The sequence below is a fragment of the Anopheles marshallii genome, chromosome 3 (genome assembly GCF_943734725.1).
Source record: "Anopheles marshallii chromosome 3, idAnoMarsDA_429_01, whole genome shotgun sequence".
NCBI lineage: Eukaryota > Metazoa > Arthropoda > Insecta > Diptera > Culicidae > Anopheles > Anopheles marshallii.
The window spans coordinates 48653529-48677306 of record NC_071327.1 but is presented as its reverse complement, the minus strand read 5'-3'; the positions used below and the strand labels follow the sequence as shown (position 1 = coordinate 48677306).

The 23778-nt window shown below is 42.4% G+C and overlaps 1 protein-coding gene across 1 annotated transcript in view; it reads right to left on the bottom strand.

The window, feature by feature from the left end:
• Positions 1 to 224: 224 nt before the first annotated feature.
• The window catches only part of LOC128710896 (uncharacterized), a 38754-nt gene continuing 15200 nt past the window's right edge, over positions 225 to 23778 (bottom strand). The window contains exons 2-5 of the mRNA XM_053805754.1: positions 21095 to 21592; positions 4581 to 4804; positions 1411 to 1559; positions 225 to 835 (exon numbers count right to left, since the gene is read on the bottom strand). Of these exons, the coding sequence (XP_053661729.1) occupies positions 225 to 835; positions 1411 to 1559; positions 4581 to 4804; positions 21095 to 21592 (1482 nt within the window). The remainder of the gene's footprint in view (positions 836 to 1410; positions 1560 to 4580; positions 4805 to 21094; positions 21593 to 23778) is intronic.

The window sequence follows — 23778 nt, the reverse complement described above, 5'->3', positions numbered from 1 at the left end:
TTTTGGATTTTGTTCTTTTTCTCCGGTATGATTCACTACCTGACTTTTACCTTACCATTCTGCGGATTGGTTCTTCGTCACCCTGCAGAAGCGTCCTGAGACGGAATTTGTAGGTGGTTTGCTCGTCGGTCGTTTGTGGCTTGCTGGGTCGGTATAGTTGGGCCCAGCCGTGGGCAGGTTGCGCGTGCGGGTCGGTTAATTCCCGCAGCCCTTTGCACCGTGAGCTATAACACCACGAGCAGATGCACGAGTTGCTTCGTCCAGGTGACAAGTTCGGTACCGACGGTCAGCACCGCCACCATCGCAATCCACGATTGTACCCCAGATGTGTGCGTCCGGTACACCGAACCGAGGGCGCACAGTGCCCGCAGCAGGGAAGAGATCGCCCGAGCTGGTGACGATCCCGACGGCACGGACATGGCCGTAGTGGAGGCACTGTCTCCCGTGAGTCGCCTGCTGCTGATGGTGGTGCTGGTGGTAGTGCTGGTGGTGGTACTACTAATGCTGCTGCGGGCAGTAGTGGTGGCGGTGGTGGTGGAGCTGGGAGAGCTGGTGGTAGCAGTGGACGTAATGGCAGTCTGGGACAATCGGCACTGCTCGGACAAGGAAGAGCTGCTCGTTGGCGTTGTGATGCTTGGGCAGCTGGGCGATATCGCTGGTGGTTCGCTGCTGAGTGCTAGCGCAGCACTGTCTGGGTGTTGTGTCTCGTTGTGCAGCGGATCACATCGTGCGCAGAGCCCATCGATAGGACTGGAACCACAGTAGTCGTAGCAGCAACCGGTTGGACCGTTGTTTGACTTTCGCAGCTGATCGCCCGTTTCTTCGATGTTAAGGTCTGCAATTGAGTTGACCGAATTTAGATAATCAGTACAAATACAATTTATTCCTATTGATTTTAACAGATTTAATTGTGATATAATAAGGTGTGTAAAAAGATGTGTTGAGTGAATTTGAATGAGATTTATGAATCTAAATGAACTTAAAGATTAGAACTTTTAGATTTATGAATCTAAATGAACTTTAAACTAAATGAATAAGCCTCTATTCCAAAGATACATTATGTTTTTTTTTAGATTCAATTTAATTTAAAATTTTTTGACATTTTGAGGATTAATGAATACATTCCTTGAGATTTCATAAAACTTTTGAGAACAAAATCCTGATTTTTATCTCAATCTCAACTCCTTAACACGGATTCTTATGAAAAGATTAATTGAGACTTCTCAAAAGATTAATTGAGCACTGCTGTAAAATAAAAAAAACTAATGCAACAAAATTAAAGTATTTTTACTACAATTTTCGTAGGCGCTTGGACAATGAAATTTATAACTGAAACACAATTAGAGCTGGATTAAAGACTAATTGCAACAAATTAACAAATAGTTGATATGAGTTGTAAAGGGTTCTTACCTCGACAAAGAAACGTCGGTTCCCCGGCGTACTGCGTCGGATAGGCTGGTGCCCGATCGCCCGGCAACATATACGGGCACTTTTGCTCTACGGTTTGGCATACGTTTAGACATGGTCGTATTCGTACTCGTTGCGTTTTTCGGCGTGAACTGAAAGGAATGTGTTGGAATGGTCAGTTAAAGTTACAGTTCAGTTATGTTCGATTTGAAAACTTATGTTAAGAGTTGATTCACAGATTTAAAGTGTTTGCAATCGCTAATGTTGGCACCATGGTGGAGGCGCTTGGTGGTTGAATATCAGATGGGGGCGCCTGGCGAGTTGTTGTTGAATTAAACGATATTACCCCCAAAGACCCTGGGCGAAGATTTTGATTATAAGTTGCTTCCACAATGTTTCCCTGTGTGGATATGCAGCCGAAAAGCGCGAGATGTTGAAGTGTTATATCTTCTTATAATATGAACTTCATTGCTGAATATTTTGCCTCGTCCGTTAAAAGTGGCAAAACAATCAATTGACGAAAATATTGAAAAAGGTCAATGTTGTTTGAATCTCACTTTAATCTTTACATATAGGTTTTACCCTATCGACACAAGTAAAGCACCGTTTTCCCTGCATTGTTAATTGAATACGGACGCGCTGTTCATGGCAATATCAAAATGCCTTCACTAAAATTCCGTTTATGCGGCGAACAATAACAACTTGGGCAAACTTTTATCAAACACGGGAATAGAGGTACCATGTTGAAAGCTGACCGTTTCATCCTGCTCACATGTCCTCGACAAACAGGAATTTATCAAACAACACGTGCACGTGTGACCATCGTGACCGAAGTTGTCGATGCTCGGCCGAAAGTTCCAAGCACTACGGCTCCGGCACACTAATGCTTTACTCGAGCGGCAGCTTAATTTTTTGTCGTTAAACAAAGCTTCATTGCTTGGCAGACCGTGGTCAAAAAGAAGGCGATAGTGGTGAAAAGACTTATTTTTTGTTACCTCTTCCGCAGTGATAGCCCTCTTTACGTGCTTTTTATTGCAAAACTTGTTCGTTCGTGCGTTTCACGTTCCACACATTGATCCGACATTGGGCCGCTGGTCTGCATTGGCTTGGGGTGTCCAATACGGCACTAAAGACGCTTTGGGAGTTGGTCGGTTATGGGTATCGCTACAGCTGACGGTGAATAATTTATACGGTACGTAAATTTGTGTCGCTCCTCGTCATCGATCCGATGGAGGCGCCTGGTAGATTGTTGGGAAATTAACCGACGCAAGAAAACCTGCTAAGAATGAATCTGCCGATGGTTTGCCTCTTCCGGAAAGTGCATGAAAAGAGTTGCTTGCCTGTAACTTTCGTTGCTATGCCATATTCTTGAGACTGATACTCATACGAAAATCAATGACCAAACACAGCGTCCCCGAGCATGAAGGAAAAAAAGCCATCGTATCATTGAAGCACGTGAACACATCAGAACCGATGGATTGCAGGCTGTGGCAAGCGGGGAGCAACTTTGAACGATTATAAATTTGTCTCCATCTATTATTCACCGAGCAGCACCGCAGGGCGGACCTCAAATCACGCCCAGCCCATGGGCGCGGAGACTCTATTTGCCATGATGTGCATCCATTTAGCTAATCAATTAGCCTGTCTCTGCCCAGCGATCCATCAGATTTCCTTCCTGTAGGCGACCGGGATTGCTTCGGCGCATGAGAGGTCGCTAAGTAACAAGCTGCCTCGGGTTATCCTTGCGAAAAATGCTTATGCAAGCATGTCCTGTATGGGTTTCCTCCTCACGCGCCACTTCCCACCCGGCTACGTTACCGGGTTCACCGACCAGGCAGCCTCGGTTCCCAGTTCACTTTGATTGACTGGTTTCGGATGAAGTGCGATGAAGATTTTTCTCTCCACCATCGAAATCACCAACCATCCTCAGCAGCCAACCCGAGGGGGAAAGGTTTTGCCTTGCACTTTTGGCTGATTTACGTTTCCTTACGTCTGTTCAGCCGTTGCTCCACACGATGGCAGCCGGTGAAAACGGAAAGCCAGGAAAGAAACACTTCAAAAACTTTGATGGTTACCTTTTCCTTCACCCTCATATTATTTGCTTCGGCTTACGGGAAAGTTGTGGCAGCGTGTGGATGGGTGAAAATTCCCAAATGAAATGGTACAGAATTATTTATTCACGACGCTTCGCCTGCGGGTTTTCGGGAGCCTTGCGTTCCTACCGCCGTGTTTGTGCTGTAAGGACGGGTTCTGGCAAGTCATGCCTAACGAATGAACTTCTAACGATTACTCGTAGTGGCTTTTCCGGCCAGACCTAGCTAGGTGTAGAAGGCAATAGAATCTCGGGCTGCATCAGATACGTACAAACCGAAGGACCGAACCAACCGGACGAATGTGACTCTACCAAGAGTCTTAGGAGGAAGGCGAACAAAACGGGAGACAATTAAGGGAGACGAAGGCGAGGAATGGTGTGTTGGCGTGCGAGGGTGTGAAAAGTGGCCTCATGGGCGAGAATGTTGATGATAATTTGAGGTAACCATCATCCGTGCCATTTGTCGATTATTTAATGGACCATGGACATCGTTTGGTTGGAAAACACCGATAGGAAGAAACAGGGGAATTCTATGGGTCAGCCCGTTCCAAAAGGATTTGGGTGGAAAATATTCAGTTGTGTTTGTCAGTTTTTGAAGATCTTGTAACAATTTATACGGTGCAAAATTTGAATCGTAGTTTGTTTATACCCTTCGTGGAGCACCAAACCCTGTCCTATTGGGTATACAAGTAAGTTTCTAGCTTTTTATACAATTTGTCGACACCGGTATCTTCCGGGTCAGCTTGTCGTGTATCGAGATAAAGGGTTGCAAGTTTTTAATCAAAACAGCATCGTTTTTGTTAATAAAAGAGCGTTTATTCCTCCAGATAATATTTGAATTTGTGAATGTAAATTTCTCCTAAATATAAGAAATAATAATAATATTCTGACGAGGATTTTTTTCCTCAAGGTTAGGAAAAATATATATTGTTTTGGGCAATTTTTTGGTTAAAAATTCTGCAGAAGCCATTCACTATAAAGCTTATATTTTTGGCTAGAAACTGCTGCAAACTTATTCGTACATCCAATTCATCTTACTGTTAAGGGCATAAAATGCCAATATACCACTGAATCGACTTACCTTTTTACAGTGATTGATATATTTTTTACTAGTTGCTGCTTGTTTGCATCGTTCATGTTCGGTTCAGTCTGCCTGTTCGCGGCGTCCCCAAAGATGGCATTCGATTTCCCCTGGGTAGCACGGTCACTGTCTCGATTACCGGTTTTATTGTTAACACTTTTGATGTCGTCCCTCGACGTGAAGTACGGTATAAAAACACTGCAGCCCCACCTTCGATATGACTCCTGCAATGGGAAGGAAGACAGAGAGATGCAAAGTGTCAACAACGTTACTAACGTGACCATTCGCATACATTTGATTCGTTTAATACGATCCCGGGAGAGATATTTAACGGAGTTGATAATTAAATTAGCCACAGCGACAGTGAAGTAAAAGAAAACAGTGTTGTTTGTTTTACAAGTGTTGATCTGCAGATTGTATATAAAATTATCACTTAATTCTTCCAACAGTTGCAGATAATTAAAGCGGCCCAATAGTCCACCTTCTCTGTTAATATTATGGAGGGTGTTATTTGTTCCTTTTTTACTCCAGGTTAGTTAAATCAGAAACCACTTGGTTCTAATCACTTGTCCGTTTACAAACCAACGAATCTTTCTTGTAATACTGTGTACCGTTGCAGAAACATCCCTTGCGCCCCTAAGTACTTAAAGAAAGCACCAGCCGAATATGGGCCTCCGAGCATAAGTTTCGGTCATTAAAGTTGTCGGAAACGCTACTTCACAGAATAATAGCCGATGAAAAAAAAAAAGATCCGAAACGAATAATAAAAGCCCAAAGAAAACCTCATAAAGCTGTCCGGCTGGAACGGTGAAACGCTTAAACTCAAAACAACCCTTACACGCACACAGAAACACACCCCACGGTAGGGAATGGAACGGTATTGTCCAGCTCGGAAGGTGCTTAGAAGCGAACAAGCCGAAAAGTCAACGAAAAGAAAGGAAAGTCAGGAAAGTTTTACTCTCGTTCTGGCGTCGTTCCAGGATTTCCTCTTTCGCATGCCGTGGTTTTCTCGGACGCTAAAGTTCGTTGAAAGCTAGCACGCAATCAACTCGACTTGTAATACGCATAATGAAGTTGCGAGCATTTGTATGTGTATGCATGGTAAAATGTGTGAGTATGTGTGCGTTTGTATTTAGTGGTGATGCTGTAAAGCAATGGCTTTACTTCCTTTAATTGCGGGTTGTGTCGATTTGTGAGGCAGAACGTTTAACTGCAAAGACGTGGTATGGTCGACGATGAAAAGAACACTACAATTTTGCTGTATGACGTGAGGTTTGTTTTTTTGAAGGCCCGTTAGTCATAATGTGCTTAATAATAAGGTTTTTAGTGTACACAACTACGTGACCAACAGCTTATTACATTAATGTTGTAAAATGGTGTTTAAAATTGATTACGTAAAATGTTGCATATTAATATGTTCCGCTGGAATAACGAATAGATTATTGCCCGTGCTTGAAGATCTAATTCAATCTTTAAGCTATTCCCATGTTGTCAATTAGCCCTCAGTCCAATAATGTGGAGGTTTGACCAAGCCTTACGACTTCCACTTTCAGTCGATCGCAATGCTACACAACAAAAGACGAGCGTTGTGGTACAAAATGAGCAACCTGGGTTACATCAATATGGCAGCATGCAAACAGAAAACCCCGAGAATGTACGTGTGCGTATCAGCGCAGGAAAGCGAAAGGAATGCTCCCGTCCGAACGCACCAGTATGGCACATAAATAGCACATGCTAAATCTTATCTCTCCATACAACACGGATCAATCTATGCCAGTTGGGTATGGCTGGTTGCGAGCATTATTTGCCACGAGTCCGAGGCATCCCAACGGCACGCTTCGCTAATATGCGGCTCCGGGCGCATACGAGCACGGAGCCGTACGGTACCATCTCACATCACACACAGCCCGCCTGCGAGCTGCTGTCGAGAGCTGTTACGTAACGGTCGTCCTTTTCCCCGGGATCAGACCCCGCCGTGAATGGTTTCGGGGCTCAACTTTCGCATGCGGCGGTGATCCCATCGCTAAAAGATTTGAGGATGGAGCAGAGCTCTTTCTGTTGCACTCCCAGGTACCGAGTGGCAAGAAGGGCAAGGAGAATGAGCGGAGATGGAAAGCGAATATCCTCACCACAAATGCATTGAGATCGTCACAAAAGTAACTGGTTCGTTCGTACAGTGCATCCTTTAGGGTAGCGATAAGAAAGCCCGAAAAAGCAAGCATTTGGGTGGAACACCGGAGATGTAGGCAAACCGCAACGCGCGAGGGTGTACTTCGCCAAGGATGCCGATTGTCAGTGACACGATTGCATGCCTGTTGTGAACAAATTTGAATCAACCAATACCCAGCAGAGACAGGACCACCTGCTTCTATTGCACCGCACTCCCGCACGCTCCCTTGTCCATGGGGTACCGTCTACGGATATTCACTCCTATAATATAATAATGTGAGCCCTCTTGTGCCAGCATGAGCTCTACTGTCTACTCTCCTTCCCGTTCCTTCTCTTTCTCTCTTTCATTAGCGCCATCCTGCTCAAACTCGATCTCCCCGAGTGACGCTTCCATTCGGACACAAGCTCGCACAGTTTCGCAAAATTAACCTCACAAATACTCTGCATTGCTGTGCGTCCTCCCACGGCTATGTCGTTACAAATCGAACACTCACCCACCCGGTCCGTCTCGCCCGACCGACCTAAAGGTCCTGGCGCATTCCATCACACCAATACACTGGCGCGGACGGTTGGCCTGCTTCGTTCGTACGATTAGCTCGCATGGAACACGGGCACGAAGTGTTATTGGAGCGATTTTTGGATGAAAAATTACTTCACCCCGAATGGTGGTCGTATAGCATTCGTCCCATCAAGGACGGTGCTTGGTGGCCTGCGATCTGTGTGTGTGTGTGAGTGGATGTGTTGGTGACCATTTTTGTGGTACCTGATTTGATACCGCGGCAGCTGTAAGAGAGCAACCGACTCCGAACACACGAGCACGCGTGAGAGCTTTTACATGTTAAGGAGCAAAAGCTGCTCGTCCATAGTTATACACCCATACATACATATATGCATACCCGTATGTCGGTAGTGTAAGTTTTGGAGCGAGCTTAAATTGGGTGAAACATAAAGTAGATATAACAAAAAAATAAAACCAATACAGATATACACTTTGGGCCACGTTTCTAATGCCTTATAAGCGGTGCTGGGTTCTTCACCGGGTGAGCCGAAAACTTCATCCATTACGAGACGCTGACCGAGTCAAGGTAACAGTAATATGGTTTGGTAAGAGTGATTAAAGATTTCACCCATCCTTCCGATTTTTCCATGTGTATTCCAAGCTTGTTGGCTCATTTCCTAATTCAGTTTGAGGACTTCTTTAGGGTATTGTAATGGCCAAATGCTCTTCCTATATTTATTTCTCTTCCTCTTCCTATATATATTTATTTTCCTTTTGCTGGATTTATCGACTGTTATAACACAATTCAAAGATACGAGTGGCAATTGTTTTATTTTTTAACTTTGATTGACTCGCATTTTAAGACCTTATCAACATGTTGGTATAGCATTTGGTATGTTTTGTGTCCTTCTGTTTGCCACATAGCGCTACGAAAGTATCATAAAGTTTTCTGTGAAAAACAACAGTTTTCTCAAACAATATAAAAAATAATTTTGTAAACTTTGTAAGTTTTTTGCAACATCCAGAGTGCTCCACATCCCATGATAAACATCGTACAAATCATCAATGAAGCAAAAGCTCCACAGCGCAAGCTAATACATCAAGCAAGCAAGTAAAGAAGACGAAAAAGAACAACAACTCCGCACACAGTCAAAAGACTTGACACACTGCAATGATGATTTGAACAAAACTCACACTAACACAGTTCCATTTCACTCGCACCACTCACACACACACACATTCGGGAGATTGGCCCAATATGCTCTCCTAAAACGGGGTAGGGTGGCAAAACATGGCAAACGGCAAAAGCCCTAACGCTCCGTGCCTTATGCGCACAGCTTCAGCACAGTCAGCACCAACACAGCTGAGGCGAGCGAGGATGCTTACAATCGCACTGTCATATAATCTGGCGAGTGCGTAGCAGGTTCGGGTGTCTCCATTGAAGATACGGCATGAAAATCAATTGCACTCGGTTAAGGTAGGCGCTCGCTAGATGTGGGGGGGCCCAAACCAGTCCAACGGTTTCGGTCAGATAGCAAGCACTAGTAAGCTATCAGATAAAAGTAGCTTAAGGTTTCACTTATTGAAATCAGAACTTGTGTTGTGTGTGTTTTTTTTTCTTATCGATGGACTCACGCCGTACCGAGTAAAGTCTCCACGATTTTACATCGTACCTATTCTCCTCTGTCACTGGTCGGTGACTCATCGGTAACTCATAGTGGCACTCATAACCACGGGACTACAAAGTCTACTATGGCTGTAGCTAGGAAAACATATTGCCGAATACAGTGTAGCTAGAGGCAAGGAAATAGAGATCGTGTAATTCGCCAATTCCACCAATTCCACTAGAGAGCAAGTCTGTGCAGCAATGGGGGATAGATGGAGAGAAAAGAAAAAAATGGTACATCGCTTTGCCAGAGGCTTGCGTAAGAAGAAAAAACTGCTGCTCTCGAGCAGTGTGCAGCTCACAACTCGTCACATTCGTTCAGAAGGCACTTGTGCTGCACTATGTTACGTGTGGTCAAGTGCACGTGAAGCCACTCTAGCTTATGGTTGTGTAGCAGCGTGAACCGAAAATCTGCGGTACAGCAGAGGGCAACAGAGAAAAGCTCTACGGCAACTACCAGAATTAAAGGATATGCACTTTTGGATTGGATTTAGCTATTTTATTGAATATATATTTTATTTGTCAGGCATTTTCACTTGTATTGAGATGAGGTGGTTGTTGTGTTGATTCTCAGTACGATTCGAATAATTGATTGTATTGATTGGGAATGGAAAAGGTTTCGGTCGGGATTATGTATTGGATCAAATCGGAACGGTTTGTAGCCACGTTCTTCATATCATACTCTCGACCCAATTTTCCCATAATAAATTAAAACAAATCCAATAAATTAAATCTTACTTTTTTGTGTTTTGAGGATGAGGCTGTCAACACTTGCGAAGAATTGTAAAAACATATTTTTTTCCAAAGTTCAAATCAGTACTACTCTTTGATTAATGGACCGATTTTGAGGACTAGTTGTAAATTAGGACAGATATTTAATATTGTTTTTATGTAAGTATTCATATTTGTGATAAGTGAAATGTTTGAGTCAACATTTAGAAAATTGTTGTTAAAAACCCATGAAAGTTTTATGAAAGTTTTTTTTTTCAGATTAGCTGCTGCCATTTCTGAAATTCTTTGATTTGTATTTACCCGTAGATGGTAAGTCAGTCCTGTGTTCGAAGGATTGACCTAGTTGGGAATTTGAACCGCTCCTGTCGGGTGAAGAGCGGCGTCGCTACCATTACCGGTAGCGCTACCGGTCTACTACAAGACCTTGGTTTCAAAAGACCCAAAGACAAAACATATCGAATCGTTTTATTTGTAAATTCGTAAAAAAATTGGTTTTAACCAGAATTTGGGAGGAATTTGGTTTCAAATTTAGGATAGGCCAATGGGGGCTAGTGGAACTTCCAATTGTACATGTAGGAACTTATTTTTTGACACAGCAAAATTGTACCCTATTTTACAAAGATTGAATAAGAGATTTGAGGAAGTCTTTGAATCATTTTTGTTGCTATTTATTGTTGTTAGTCATTTATCCCTTTTGTTATCAGCGAGTATTGTAAAGGTAAATATTTATTCTTACTTTACTACCTTTGAATTTACTTTCTAATTTTTGAATCCACTTTTTGCATACTTTTTATCCATACTTTAATACTTGATAAATAGATAGTAGAGATAGTTTTTTAATCCAATTTAAATAATCAAAAAGGTCTTTCCCATGTCGAGGAAATTGTCCCAACTGCACCAGTACCCACTGGGACGTTTTGAGAAGAAGCCGCTGAAAGTCGCCACAACTTACAGAAGAGACGAGTCCATACTATTATTTTATTGACCGTCTCTGATGTATGGCTGAACTATTTTTTTTCTGTGTCTCTTTTAATGATAAATATCAATAAAATCTTGATATTTCTTAATAAAATACTCTATCCTGAACTTCGTTCGAATCTAGTTTTTCTTTCATCTGTGGCGAAGTATGCACACCTGTGCTGCCCGCAAAAAAAACCAGTACGGGTGAAACATCGTCCCAATCTTCTAAAAACAATACGAAACTCGTACAATACGCGTTGCATAGTTCCGGATGCGAGAGCGGAGCGAGTGGACCATCATCATTATTTGCCTATTTCTTCAAGCGGAACACATCGGAAAAGCCTTCTGCCGGAGATCAAGTGGGATAGGTGAGCGTTATCCTTCCTGCGTCTCGGACGGACATAAATTATTTGAATCGTCTCCACAGGCACGAGGCAGTTGCGGGGAAGAGAACAGTAATTGAGGATTTTCGGAAGCACAGGCAATTAAAGGGAGGGTTTGAAAAATCACAACCCTGGAAAAAGGTGATGGTACTCCCTAACATATTATCCATTGCAAAATTGGTGTGGCTTATTTGCATAGGTATCCTATTTAAAAAAGAGGGTTTTAAGGTAGCTCAACGCACATATTTGCACGTCGTGCGCACACTGTGAGTTGTTTTAGACAGCCATGTTAATTTGACGCCTATATTTCTTAAACAAACATACCATTACGGCGATCCATGAAGGCGGAGGCACGTATTGTATGTCGCACTGCTTCTTGCCACACAGCAACATTACCACGAATGCAATTTTTACGGTCACCGCCAGCCAAAATCGACAACAATCATTCGAGTGCCAAAGCAAAAGCTATTAAAAACGATAAACACCAACCAAAGCTAATTTGCTGTAAGGGAAAATTCGCTCAAAACTTTACGACGCGTCGCTTTGCTTCGGTGACTCTTTTTTATTGCTTTGTTGAGTGTATACATATCCTTCCTTGGTTCATGGTTGGCTCTTAACGGCCAAGAAATAAGTGAAAAGAAGGTCAGCAAAACGTCCCGCTGTCCGCGGTTTTGTTACTGGCGAGCGATGATTTATGTGTGCATTGGCTTGAATGGCAGATCATCATCGATCGCGGTTCAGTAATGATTGCACGCTCTCTCATACATTGTTGCGTGTGTTAGGGTGTGCGTGGTGGAAAAAGAATTGCCAATTTTATTTGAGCAACCGAGCGTGTTCGAATGCATTGTACAAAACCGTACCGTACCGTAACGGTGAAGAAAATAATCAATCTATCCACTCGATTTGTTTCCAGGTTTTGAAAACCATAACAAATAATCGTGTAAGGGGTGCTTAAGTAAGAACTTTGTAATGCAGTTATTTATAATTGTCTTTAATTGGCTTTGGAGAACGGTTTATTGATGATTTCGATGGTTTATAAACAAAACATTTTAAAATGAAAATACATGGAAAATAAAACTGAAAATAAAATTAAATTAGTTGCATTTTGTTATTATATTTAGTCTCTATATTTATATGGAAAAGCAATTCCTTCCATAAAAAATAAAAGTCACAAATTTTAAATACATTTTATTCAGAAATGATTTTTAAAACAAACAAACATATTCTTAGATTTTTTTAAGGAATCTGAAACGTACAACACAATGTGTTTGAGCTATGGCGGTGGTAGAACACTCTCTAAAATGAAACTTTTTCCGAGAAACGTTTGGCAAGTCTCTGCTAAATCAATGCAGCACTGCAACTTACAGTTGCGAAGATTCAGCTTGCCATGTCATATTTTGCAACATGTTTCTTTTGTGGTTTTAGGTTATTTTTTGTGCACTGTCCTCTTCAATTCGATTTTTCTCCTCCGAAAGTGGCACTGCTGCACGAGTCTTATTCAATTTCTTATTTTCCCTACCATTTCATACTTTGGTCTCCTCCCGACCGTAGCCACAAGTCGAAGTGGTTTGATTTATGTACATGTCACAAACAATGCCCGATCTTGCCGGCGTGTAAAACGAAGAAGCAGAACACTCTTGTATGTCCTACTCGCTCCGTTGTCTATAGTGCTTATTCGTTGGGTTCCATCTTTTAAGACACCCAAGGAGGTGTCTTCGTGTCTTCGGATTCAATTCCACCGTTCGGCAAGCCGTGGCCTTCGTTTTGGGTGGAACGTTTTCGTTCCTCCTACAGTTTCCCAGTGTTCGATGTTCGTCTCCAAGGTTTTCCCCTTTTCGAAGCCCACACACGGTTTGCCTTCCTAGGGGCTGCATGTTCCGTGTCTCCCACGATGGATTCCTCCAGCTTTCAGCACTGACCCAGATAGAGCTGGGAAGGCACGTTGCAGGCACACCGCTCTCGGTGCACCATCATCCGTGCCCTTTAGCTTCAGCGTTTCTTCCACGCAACGTAAAAAGCCTCGAATGTATGGTCTTTACGTGATCACTCGTTGTCACGCTTCGTCTTTGCACGCCTTTCAGTGCAAAAGGGCGAACTTGGCAAAGTGCAACAAAGTTTTAACACACTGAGTAAGCCGAACCCGGACCGTTGTGTGTTGGGTGAAAGCGAGACAGGGAGCGAGTGAGGAAAAGCGGGAAAAAATGTCCTACCCATTCCCGTTGATGAGAAGATACAAACAACGGACAAACGAAAGCATTTCCCGAACCGCCATAATGTCCACGAGCGGGAAAGAATGCAAAGCTCATCGTTAGAACTCACACATACCCATACACAAACACCACCAGCCAACGAAGCACCCAATTGCAACGGAAAGCAACCATCGAACAATGGTACCACTGGAGAAGGGTAGCAAATTGGAGAAGGGATAGGAGAGCACAACACAAAAAAAAACCGCAGAGTGTTCATTCTTCATTCTATTCCCGAATCCTCCCGCAACTTCCCTTTTGTCAGAATCCCCGACCCACGCTCGACCATCCCGATTTACAGCCGTTCCGCCGTGCAGCAAAGTTGAGTGGTGTGACCTAGATTTTCGGAACAACTCATCGCACATCGTCCGAGTTCACGTTTCGTGCCGCTCGTTGGCTCCACTGTGCCGCTGTTCCCAACCTGCCAAGGAAAGTGTTTTCTTCCGAGCATGGTGCTGATAGAAGACTTCGCAGTGGAACGATAGCTAGTGGCGTTAGCGCCACAGCCCCGGCAAAGCGATGGAGGTTGGGAGCGATGGGGTTGAGAAAACACGAAAGAATCGAAACGGAGCACAAGCAGTTCGGTTTTAACCACCGTGTGTGTCCCGGTGCCCCAACCACTCGAAAGCGAGCACCGGTCGCTCGAGTGGAAGAAATTATTATCGAAAATATTTATTCAATGCACCGGAACCAACGGAGAAAATGCACGCTTTAAAAGAGTCGATCCACCACGATCTGCAATGGTTGTTTCCTACCTCCACTCCCACACACAACGATCGGGGCCGTGTGTAGAGCAAAAAAAAATGCATCACGCGATGTACGCGAACAACCGTTTCACTGCTCCAAAATGAAAAAAAAAATGATACAATGGCGACAAAAACAGCTTGAAATAAATAAAATCACACGAAACGAAAAACGGCAGAAACCCTTTTAGCAGAGAGCGTGTATTTTTGTTGTTGTATTTGTTGCATAAATTCGAACGCCATCTTGTAGAGCCGGAAAATCTTACCAAACTAAACTGTTCGTAATGGATTCCTAATCCCGCTTCATCGGTTTCATGCTTCATGCATCCTGGTTTGCGGTTAGTTATGTGAAGTTTTCACGGGCTTTGTATGCACTAGATGTGTCAATCAGTGCAATTTTTTCCGACCGTATATAACGAGGTTGCGTGAAAAGAGATCGTCACTTAGGAGATTTGGGTAGGTACAAATTGTGTTTTGCACGCGAACATGTGCATGTATGGTTTGATGATGAATGATTCGCTTATACTGCATCAATGCTGAATTGATCGATGGATGGACAATTCAGTTTTTGGAATGTGTTTGCGTAGCGATAACAATTTAATGGTGGTGACGATCCAGTACGCGCGATTATGTAGAGATCAGCGAACGAGTGTGCGTTTGTCGTTGAAATGATGTTGCTTTAGTATTCATCACAACAGTGTCGATTACATTAATTGTGTTGTTGATTGTTGATTATTGAATGTTATTTAAATACTCATTTATTGTTGTTTCATTCTGCATTCAAGGAAAAATTGCATTCAATTTCCTGCAAACAAACTATGAAATGTGTCTTCACACGGCAAGACCGTTACAAAATCCCATCCGGGCCTACGCCCCGTACGCTCTTGAGGTTGTTAGACCGTTAAGCAAGGAGGAAGGAAGATCATCTAATTTTGTCTGAGGAAATTTCTATTTTATATTATTTAAATATTCTATTCAGGTGTAAAACATGAGTTTCCTGGTCTTTTGGTTTTTATTATAGTTGTAAGGTTAGACGTGTTTTTGTTCTTGCTTTTAGTAGCACCAGTACATAAGTAGTTAGCACTACTGTTGCATGCTATTGGTGACTCTACGATACTTTGGCGGTTATACCTTTGGCGTCTGGAGTGATAGGACAATATCTACTTAATATAGGACAAATCCTATTAGTGCAAGAGATCAAAGGAGACCAATACGACAGTTTGTTGGGATTAGAGATGACGCAGCAACCGCTTCGAGATTTTGCAGAACCCGAAGCAGCAACTGCAAGCGTCTGCTAAAACCACTCACTGGCGATCCTGGCTTCCTGGCAAAACATTATTTCAACATTTCTGGCTGATGCATCAACCCCTTTACCTATACTTTTTTTTTACCCTGTACCCCTTTACCTACACTTATTATCGAGTACACCTAAACATCTGTGGGATGAGTGAAGGAAAGGTGCCTCATCCTCATAATTATTAGTTGTTTTGTTGTATTTTTTTATTTTTTTTTAGATAATAAGAATAGTTTAAATGATATACGGTCCGGCCGTTCTTCCGTGAAAAAATAAAAAAAGTTAGATGATATTAAATACACAAAAGTAAAAAGGGAATTTAAAGTATGAGTTCAGTTTGATTCTCTAATCGTATGCGTAATGTACATTGCGCATTGTACATTGTACATCAATATACACGCCTTTTCCTATCAATCAACTATTTAATTTTCCATAAGCTATATAAATTTTTATCAAATTCATTTTGCTTCCATGTAGAGTATAAAATGCACGAATAAGAAACAAAAATTGCTGTCTTAGAAATCAAATAAATGCGCACTGGCAAACAACATTGATACACGTTGCCAAAAATTAGTGTCTTTGTGACACAAATTGGTGCACAATGTTCAAAATTGGTGTTTCCGAGACAAAATGTAGCGGCAACGACTGTACGTTGAACCTTCATATTATGTAGCATATGTTGTCGGGCCGGTTGTGTATTCGGCAACATGACAGGAACGGTCCAAAATCCGATTCGGGTCAATCCCCCATACGCAGAACTGACTATCCGGATACGGGTGAAAAAAGTTAAAGGATGCCAGAAATGGTAGGCCTAGACTTCTTGAGGTTGTTGAGCCGATAAAAAAGAGAAGAGAAAAGTATATTATGTTAAGTGTATTTGGTTTGTCTGAAATTAGCTATATAAACTTATTTTATTATTTCATTGTAGTGTGTGAAATGTGTATATCTATAAAAGAAAACCTTTTCATAAAGCACCATACTGCCAAGGGTATACGTGATTCGGTTTGGAAACTGTCACCCCGGTACGATGTGCATCCATCCAGTCGCGGGATTTCGCACCGAAATAGCATTTATCATCATTGCAATGATGTGAGTCAAAAGTCGATTCTTGCCCCATCAGCCCTCGTGTCTTAACCTCAGGGAGCCGGGGGATGTTCCGGCCGATCGTTATAAACTTATTCGCCCTCGTTCGTCTCGCTAGTGATTCATGGTTGGCGGAATGTTTCAATGTTGATTGATGTGGTTCCTGTGCCGTGCTGGCAAGCGAAGGTCAGCGTCGGGCGTGGGTTAATGAGCGGAGCCGCATGACGGTTGGTGTGGTTAAAAATTGTACTTAAACTGAACCGAGCCGTATAGTGCCGGTGTATGATCGTGGGGTGCATTCGAAGAGACGCTTTCCCATTTCCTTCATCTGGTCTGCTCTAGAGCACAGTTGATGTTTTTGCACTGCCGCGTTTCGATACGGTCGAAAAGGAAATCTTAACCTCGTTTCATTGACAAGTTTTAAATGAGTTACCGGTTTGCTAATTGGCTCTACTACGAGTCGAGTACTGTTGGCGTTGTTTTGAGTCAGAATAAGAATTGCAGATTGCATGGTGCATTGTTGTTCGCTTGCACTATTCTACCTATTTGCTAATAATTATGCTACTCGTATTCCAACTTCAATCGGCTCCTCGTATTCCATAAATCGTTTAACAAACATGCAAATGACGAGTGTGGATTTTTGGAAGTTACCATTAGTTCCCATAAAACGAATGTTTGTATTTCATAAATGTGAAGCAACTCTATGAACTTTATCAAGCAGCTCATTTTATGTTGCTCATTTCCACCTGCCGATAACTAATAATGGTTTTACCTTTGATCTTTACAGTGACTCGTTGCACGATGGAATTTTACAACCAGCGAAAAACCTCCAATAACATCGCGCAACAAAAACCGACCTCCAGCCAACAGTCGTAAAGATGATTGTAAACATCGATCCATGGTATTGTTAACACTTTGCCTTTAATTAGTGACATATGGCGTGACGCGATGACACATTTTGCTCTTTTACTATCGTTGCTTCACCGGGGCAAAGTTGTGCTTCGAGCAACGTGTTGTAGTTTTTTTTTTTAGTTCTGTTTCGTTTCATTGTTTCCATATCCTACCCATTCCCATCTTTCATTGATTTTTCACCCAATGTGTGTGTGTGCGAGCGCGAACATGCGAGGTCATAGCAATCCGATCAAGCGTTACGGACCACTTCTGGGAAAACTGATACCAGGAAGCTTCCTTTCTGTGTATGTGTTTTTTTTTCTTTGTTTTCTACCCACCCTAAGGTGTTTCCATGGTGCACAGTTGTATGCATGGGTCGGTGTTCGTGCATCGCCGTTGATACCGGTACCATCTATGCCGGCTGTTTTTATGAGGTCATAACAAGATTTATGTGAAATCAATGCCCTCTAAAGTGGGCGGGATGTTTTTGCTCCAATTTGGAAGCTTCCTTATTTCGTTTGACAAAACGGATACGGGAGCAGGAGGGGAGCAAAAAGCGGGTGACGAGAATCCTCTTTGCACTGACAAGATATCGTCATTTGTTTTGTACGTTGTCAATTGATCCAATTTGCTGCAACGGTGCTATCGCAAACGTACCGCACGAAATCCAGTTAAGCATGCGTTTAGTACGGTGGTATTGATTTTTCAACGGAATCAAACATTTTCCGTTGGCTGTCGATTGCTATTAAATTTTCAGAGCATATTGTATAGTTACCCGTTCCAAAACCACGGGAAACTCACCACATAAGCGGTAGATTCACAGTTATTTTTTTGAACGGAACGGCCTTATCTTATTCGTAGGATATTGAAATATTGGAAGAAGAAGAACCTTTCATTTAAAAGTGATGTATAATTTAATTATGTTCAATTATAGGATCCGCGAAATTGAACAAGAATTCTAATATTAATTCAAACTGGGTGTGATGTAAATCGAAGATTACAAAATGTATGTTTAAGTTGTTTTAACAATAATTTAGACGCAATATTAATTACAATAAGCATGATAGACTCCTTCGGCAACAGAAGAACTGCCAGGCGTCTCCATTTGGGCAAAAACTACCATGCGCCTCCATTTGAACTAAATACCAGGCGCCTCCACAAGAATAAATGTCTAATGAAACAACAATCAAATATCTGTCCGTTATTGTTTCGCTAGCGCAACTATACTTATAAGGCGAAAGGTAAAACTAGGCAAACTCTCAACGGCCCAACATTCATTAAGTGGTGTTCGTGGCACGTGGGCCACACCGACCACCCTAATGCAATGTCTTATTAAGCATTAATGTATGATTCGCTAATATATCGCAGCTAATTGAAAGCCTTCACCGGCGGCTGCAACCATACCACAGATTCCACTGTAGGGGTTTTTACTAAAGCAGGAAGCAGGGTACTATACCGACGGCCGGTGAGGGAGCAATTGTTTGTGTGAAGGGCTAATTGAATCAGCTGACCTCGTTGCTACGCCGTGGTCGATGAGATTGTCGGAGCTTATTTTGCCCCGGAGCATAACGACACACAGCAGAAGCGGCAACACGAATCGCAGTGAAAACACCACCCACCCAAAAAGGCTCCCCTGACGAAGTGGCATCATTGTCAAATCTATTATTAAAATCAATTTCCCACTGCTTTTGGGAAGGGAACGCTCGGGTTGATCGGTCGGAACAGCATGACACATTGGTGTGGAAACGGTGTTGCAATATTGAAACAATGTTACAGTGTTCCCATGAGGTCTAACACTTGCTGGCGTTTTCTGGGTTGTGGTAACCAGTGTGTGTGTGTGTCAGTTTTAGCCAAATGTTTCATTGACACACCAACAGAATCAAGAGGTTACTCCAAAGAAAGGAACCTCATTTTCTTGTACGAAGAAGATTGTTTTTGCTATTTTTTATGAAAACAACAGTATTGCCTTTCCATTTATTTTTATTTCAAGCTATTGGCTGCGAACACAAATGCGGAGACATATTATCTAAAGCAGCAGAAAGCATGACGCAACCATTTGTAGGTTGATTCCAGTTTAGCTAATACCATTCATTGTAACCACCACCACAATCATCATCACCATCATCATCGTCATGCCGTAATCATTTCAGGCGTTTCGACGGGAAACATCAACACGGGTTGAGGCTGCGGACAGTTTAGGCGAGGCATGGTTTGACTAATAGTTTTAATTGTTTCTACTTCAAACACTCCGCCAAACGCTGGCAAAATGGGCCAAGCTCACATACATAACACACAATCACGAGGTGACTGGTCGAGTCAACAGTAGAGGAGTGCGGAAAGAAGTGCCTAAGGTGCCGTTGAAACTTTAACAGTAATTACACTCGCTCGCTCGATGTTGAAGCCGTTACGAGAAGGCCCTCTAATGGGAAGGCTCGCAGCTGCCCCTTGAAGATATGATAATTTTCCCAAGAGATAGTATTCACTCGTAGTCCCAACCCCTTTTGCCAACTCGAACTCGAACCCTTCGTCACTACCGCGTTCGTTATGCTGCAACATTCGGGTACTGGAACTGCGATTAAGCATAATTTTTCATTTTATCTGCATTGCGCTAATTTTTGGAATGCTGTAGCACGGGACCTCTGAACCGTTTACATACATTCGGTTTGTCCCAGTTTCGGGTGAACTCTCGGTGGCTGTCCCGGAGGTTGCAGCGATGGTCGTTTCGATCCGAGCCACCGAATGGCACCAATCCGCATCGAGCATTCCTTCGAGACGGTGGAAGGTGTTCGCGGTTGGCATTTCCATGGTCAGGCGAGTGATGCCGTTGCCGATCCTTCTCATGCTTATTGGAACGTCCTTGTGTTTTGCTCATTTCCGGTGAGCATAGTTCTTGCCACTCCGTCTCGGTGGAAGGAACAGTTTGTTGGTTCACCAAAAGAACAAACAAGAAATAAACAAAAGTGAATCAAGCTTCATAAATGGATTGCTCAGGCAAAAAGAACGTGCTCCAATGGAATTGAGAAGCGAAAAAAGCCATACTGTCCATGCAAAGGGACAGTAAAATGTGCGTTTTCACCCATCATCAACATCTGTATCAATGCAGCATCCTACTCGCACACATACGCACATTTCGTATGCTCAAAGCGAGTTGTCCTCATTACCACGCTCGCACGGTGATCACCACAGCGGAAACAGTTGCTGCAGGACGCAATCATGGATGGGTGGCGGGAAAGACAACAAAGTAGGATAGCGTTGCTGGACCGATTATCCTTTTGCCAGCGTTTCATCGTCAATCCCTTAACCTTCTCTTCACCATACAACCCGTCAAGCCAACTTTGGCCAGGACGGAAAAGCCAATCGTTCCTAGACCGAGGATGCTCTCATGTGGAAAATGTATAAAACACAGATACACATACACCCTGACACACATACAGCATGGACAAGAACCATGGTAACATCAGGGCGGATGGATGATGAGAGCGATAAAGATTATGGTTGGCAGTGAAGCAAAAGTTTGTCTAATTCGCCAGAACACGCTTGGCATGTGGAAGCGATGGAACGCATCGGTATGCTACAATCGACGAACAATGAAGCGAAAATGCTCAAGAACTGAAGAACAATAACAAAGTAACAGAATTTTAAAGAGCTACACTCTGCTTAAAGAGAAGAATGTAACTTCGCTTGTACTATTGCAGGACAACATTGTAATGCAAACAAACAAATTAAGCTTAAAGTTACTCAATTTTTGTTGAACTTTAGTCGCTTTAAGGTACAAATTGAGCATTACAATTGATAATAAATACTAATTGACAAAACTGTATTTTTTAAGTAAACCTTAGGACACTTACCTTGCAATCCTCACAGTGGTGGATGATAGAGTACGGCTGTCCGCAGTCGTACCGTATCAGCACCTCGGTAAATTCGCATGTGATCCGTGCCGCCAGTGCGTCCGTCTCCAGCAGCTCGGTCAGCCGCCCGGTACAGTTGGTACCGCCGTACAGCACGTCGGCGTAGGCTGCGTTGTGTAAAGCACTGCCAACGGTACGTTCACAACAATGTCTTAAACGTAATGTTTTCAGCTTGGTCTCAATACTTTGTGACGATTTTTTACAAATTTGTGCTGGACTTAACTCTTCATTATCGCCCAAATAGTCAAGGCACTGTTGTTTATCATTTAACCGGTTCTCCATGTTATATTTAGTATTATCAATATTGTATGGCTTATTACTATTTTTATTATTATATGTAGCATGTGTACGAAATGTTTCACATGGCGGTGGACACCGCGGTGGTCCAGGACCTTCGTCTATCCAGGCCACAGGCAGTGTACCGGCTGAACATTGACCCTGTGGGGGAAAGAAAAATGGTGGAAATTGGATATGAATTAGTCAAATGTTATTTGATAATTATCAGCAATCTAAAAAGGAGAAAGTTCAAATACGCGGACAAAAATAAATTTAAGGAAATTATATAAATAAGAAAAACAGGTTCAATCTCTAAACTATTATAGATTTTTCTCAAAGTATAATTCCGCAAAAATATCTCTTTTGTCATTCTTCATGCCGAAATGCTGTGCCATATACGAATCCGCACAAAATGATACAGCCCGAAACCTGGATTATTGGGCAGATACAGGCTTGAAGCTTAAGCTTTCTAACTTATAGTATGATCTGCCCCATAGTCCGCACGGTTTATCAATATTGTTAACAATGCAATGATGGGGATATATATTTACTTCAACTAATTGTTCTGAATATAATTGAACGTGAAAACTGTTAAATGCTGATGGCTCCTCAAGCATGCTTCTTCTTTTTTATCGGCAACAACAACCTCGAGAGGTCTACAGGCCTGCCATTTCTGGCTTTCTGTGACTTTTTTACCCGTAGTTGGATAGTCAGTCCTGAGTACGGGGGATTGGTCCGGTACGTTCGTGTGAAGACCGGCGCCGCTACCATCATGCCAACGGGCTGCCCCCAAACATGCTAGTCTACCGAATTTTCGAGTTAGATTGTTTATCTCACAATTGCTATTTGTTATTAAAATAGAGTATATTATTAAATAAAGCTATTTTGCACTGATTTACAAATCAGATATTCACATATTTACCGTAAATGAACCAAAGTTACGAGCAAACTCTGGTGAATGTTTGCTAAAAATAATTACTTTGAAGAAATGTTATAATCATTTAAAAATAGTTGATTTTTACATAACATATAATATATCTAATATATAAAGATATACATAAAAAATCTTTGCGATAGTTTGCCGAGTGGTTAATCCTTTTTACTGAAGTTCATCGGCTGTATGTACGGGTTTGAAGTACGATGTATTTAACCGAGCCTATGATATTTATTTAAAACTAATAACAGCACATGCTTCAAGTATCACAATTATGGGGGTTCAGGGATAGGGATAGGGTAGAAAAGTTTGACACGAAACAAATGTTTAATGCAAACAATTAAAGAGAGTCTTCGTAAAAGCCAATGAATTAGATAAACTATTTTATGGAGCTTGTTTATACATATTGTTAATAGCTTGTCTGAGGTTTACTATGAACAACTACTTATTATCACACAAATTTGTGCACTTTAACTTTTTTGCAGAATTTTTCAAAGATGTTACAAACATTAATCCAAACAATTATCAACATCAAACATATTGTACTCGTCGGTGCGACGTCAGCTTCGCATCAACGATTGATTGAAGTAACTGTTGCCATTGACTTTTTTCTTCATTGGCTTCACCCTTCACCAAAATTACTTTGTTGTCCAGACGTGCATCATGGTCCCGGACATGGACTGGCTCCAAAATAACTTCAATGAGTTTTAATTTATTTGCTCTTATCTACAGATCCCGCTACCAGCGTGAAGGCATTCCGTTTATGTTTCACGGCCGATCGTTATATTCCTGTGTACAGTTACTGTCCCGAACCTACACAGATCAACCAGCACACATACACACACGCACACCAGCAAACACTTCCTGATCGATTACGATCGTAAAAGAAGAGTAGAATAAAAAGCGAAATAAAGAAAAAAATACCGTCATGGAAAATTGAAGGCGGCTAGCGCTCACTTACGAAGCTGCTGTAACGGCTGCAGGTTTGAGTGGCAGCAGTTCCGTAACCATAATTCATCTATCGCGTTGTTTTCTGTGCCGCTGTTTTCATTACCGAGCTCCCCTATCATTCTCGCTTTGTATGTGTGTGTCCCGCTCTCTCTCTTTCTATCTATTCCTCTTTCTCGTTTACTCTAACCTACAAGCGCGAACATGTTAGCGCACTCTCACGTACACGTACGGCACAGACAAACATTAGCATACACAAACAAAAACCTTCCAAAGTCAGCTCCAATCAAACAAGTCGTATCGCTCACCCATCCCTTCATGGCGAGTCTTCCTCAGTGTTTGCGAGAAACCAACTGCTGATGGAGCAAGCGGGAGTGGTAGGAACCGGAAGGGGACACTGGTATGGTAAGAACTTCAAGAACATTTTCCTTTTCATCCACACCAATAAACCTGCCGACTGTCGGAG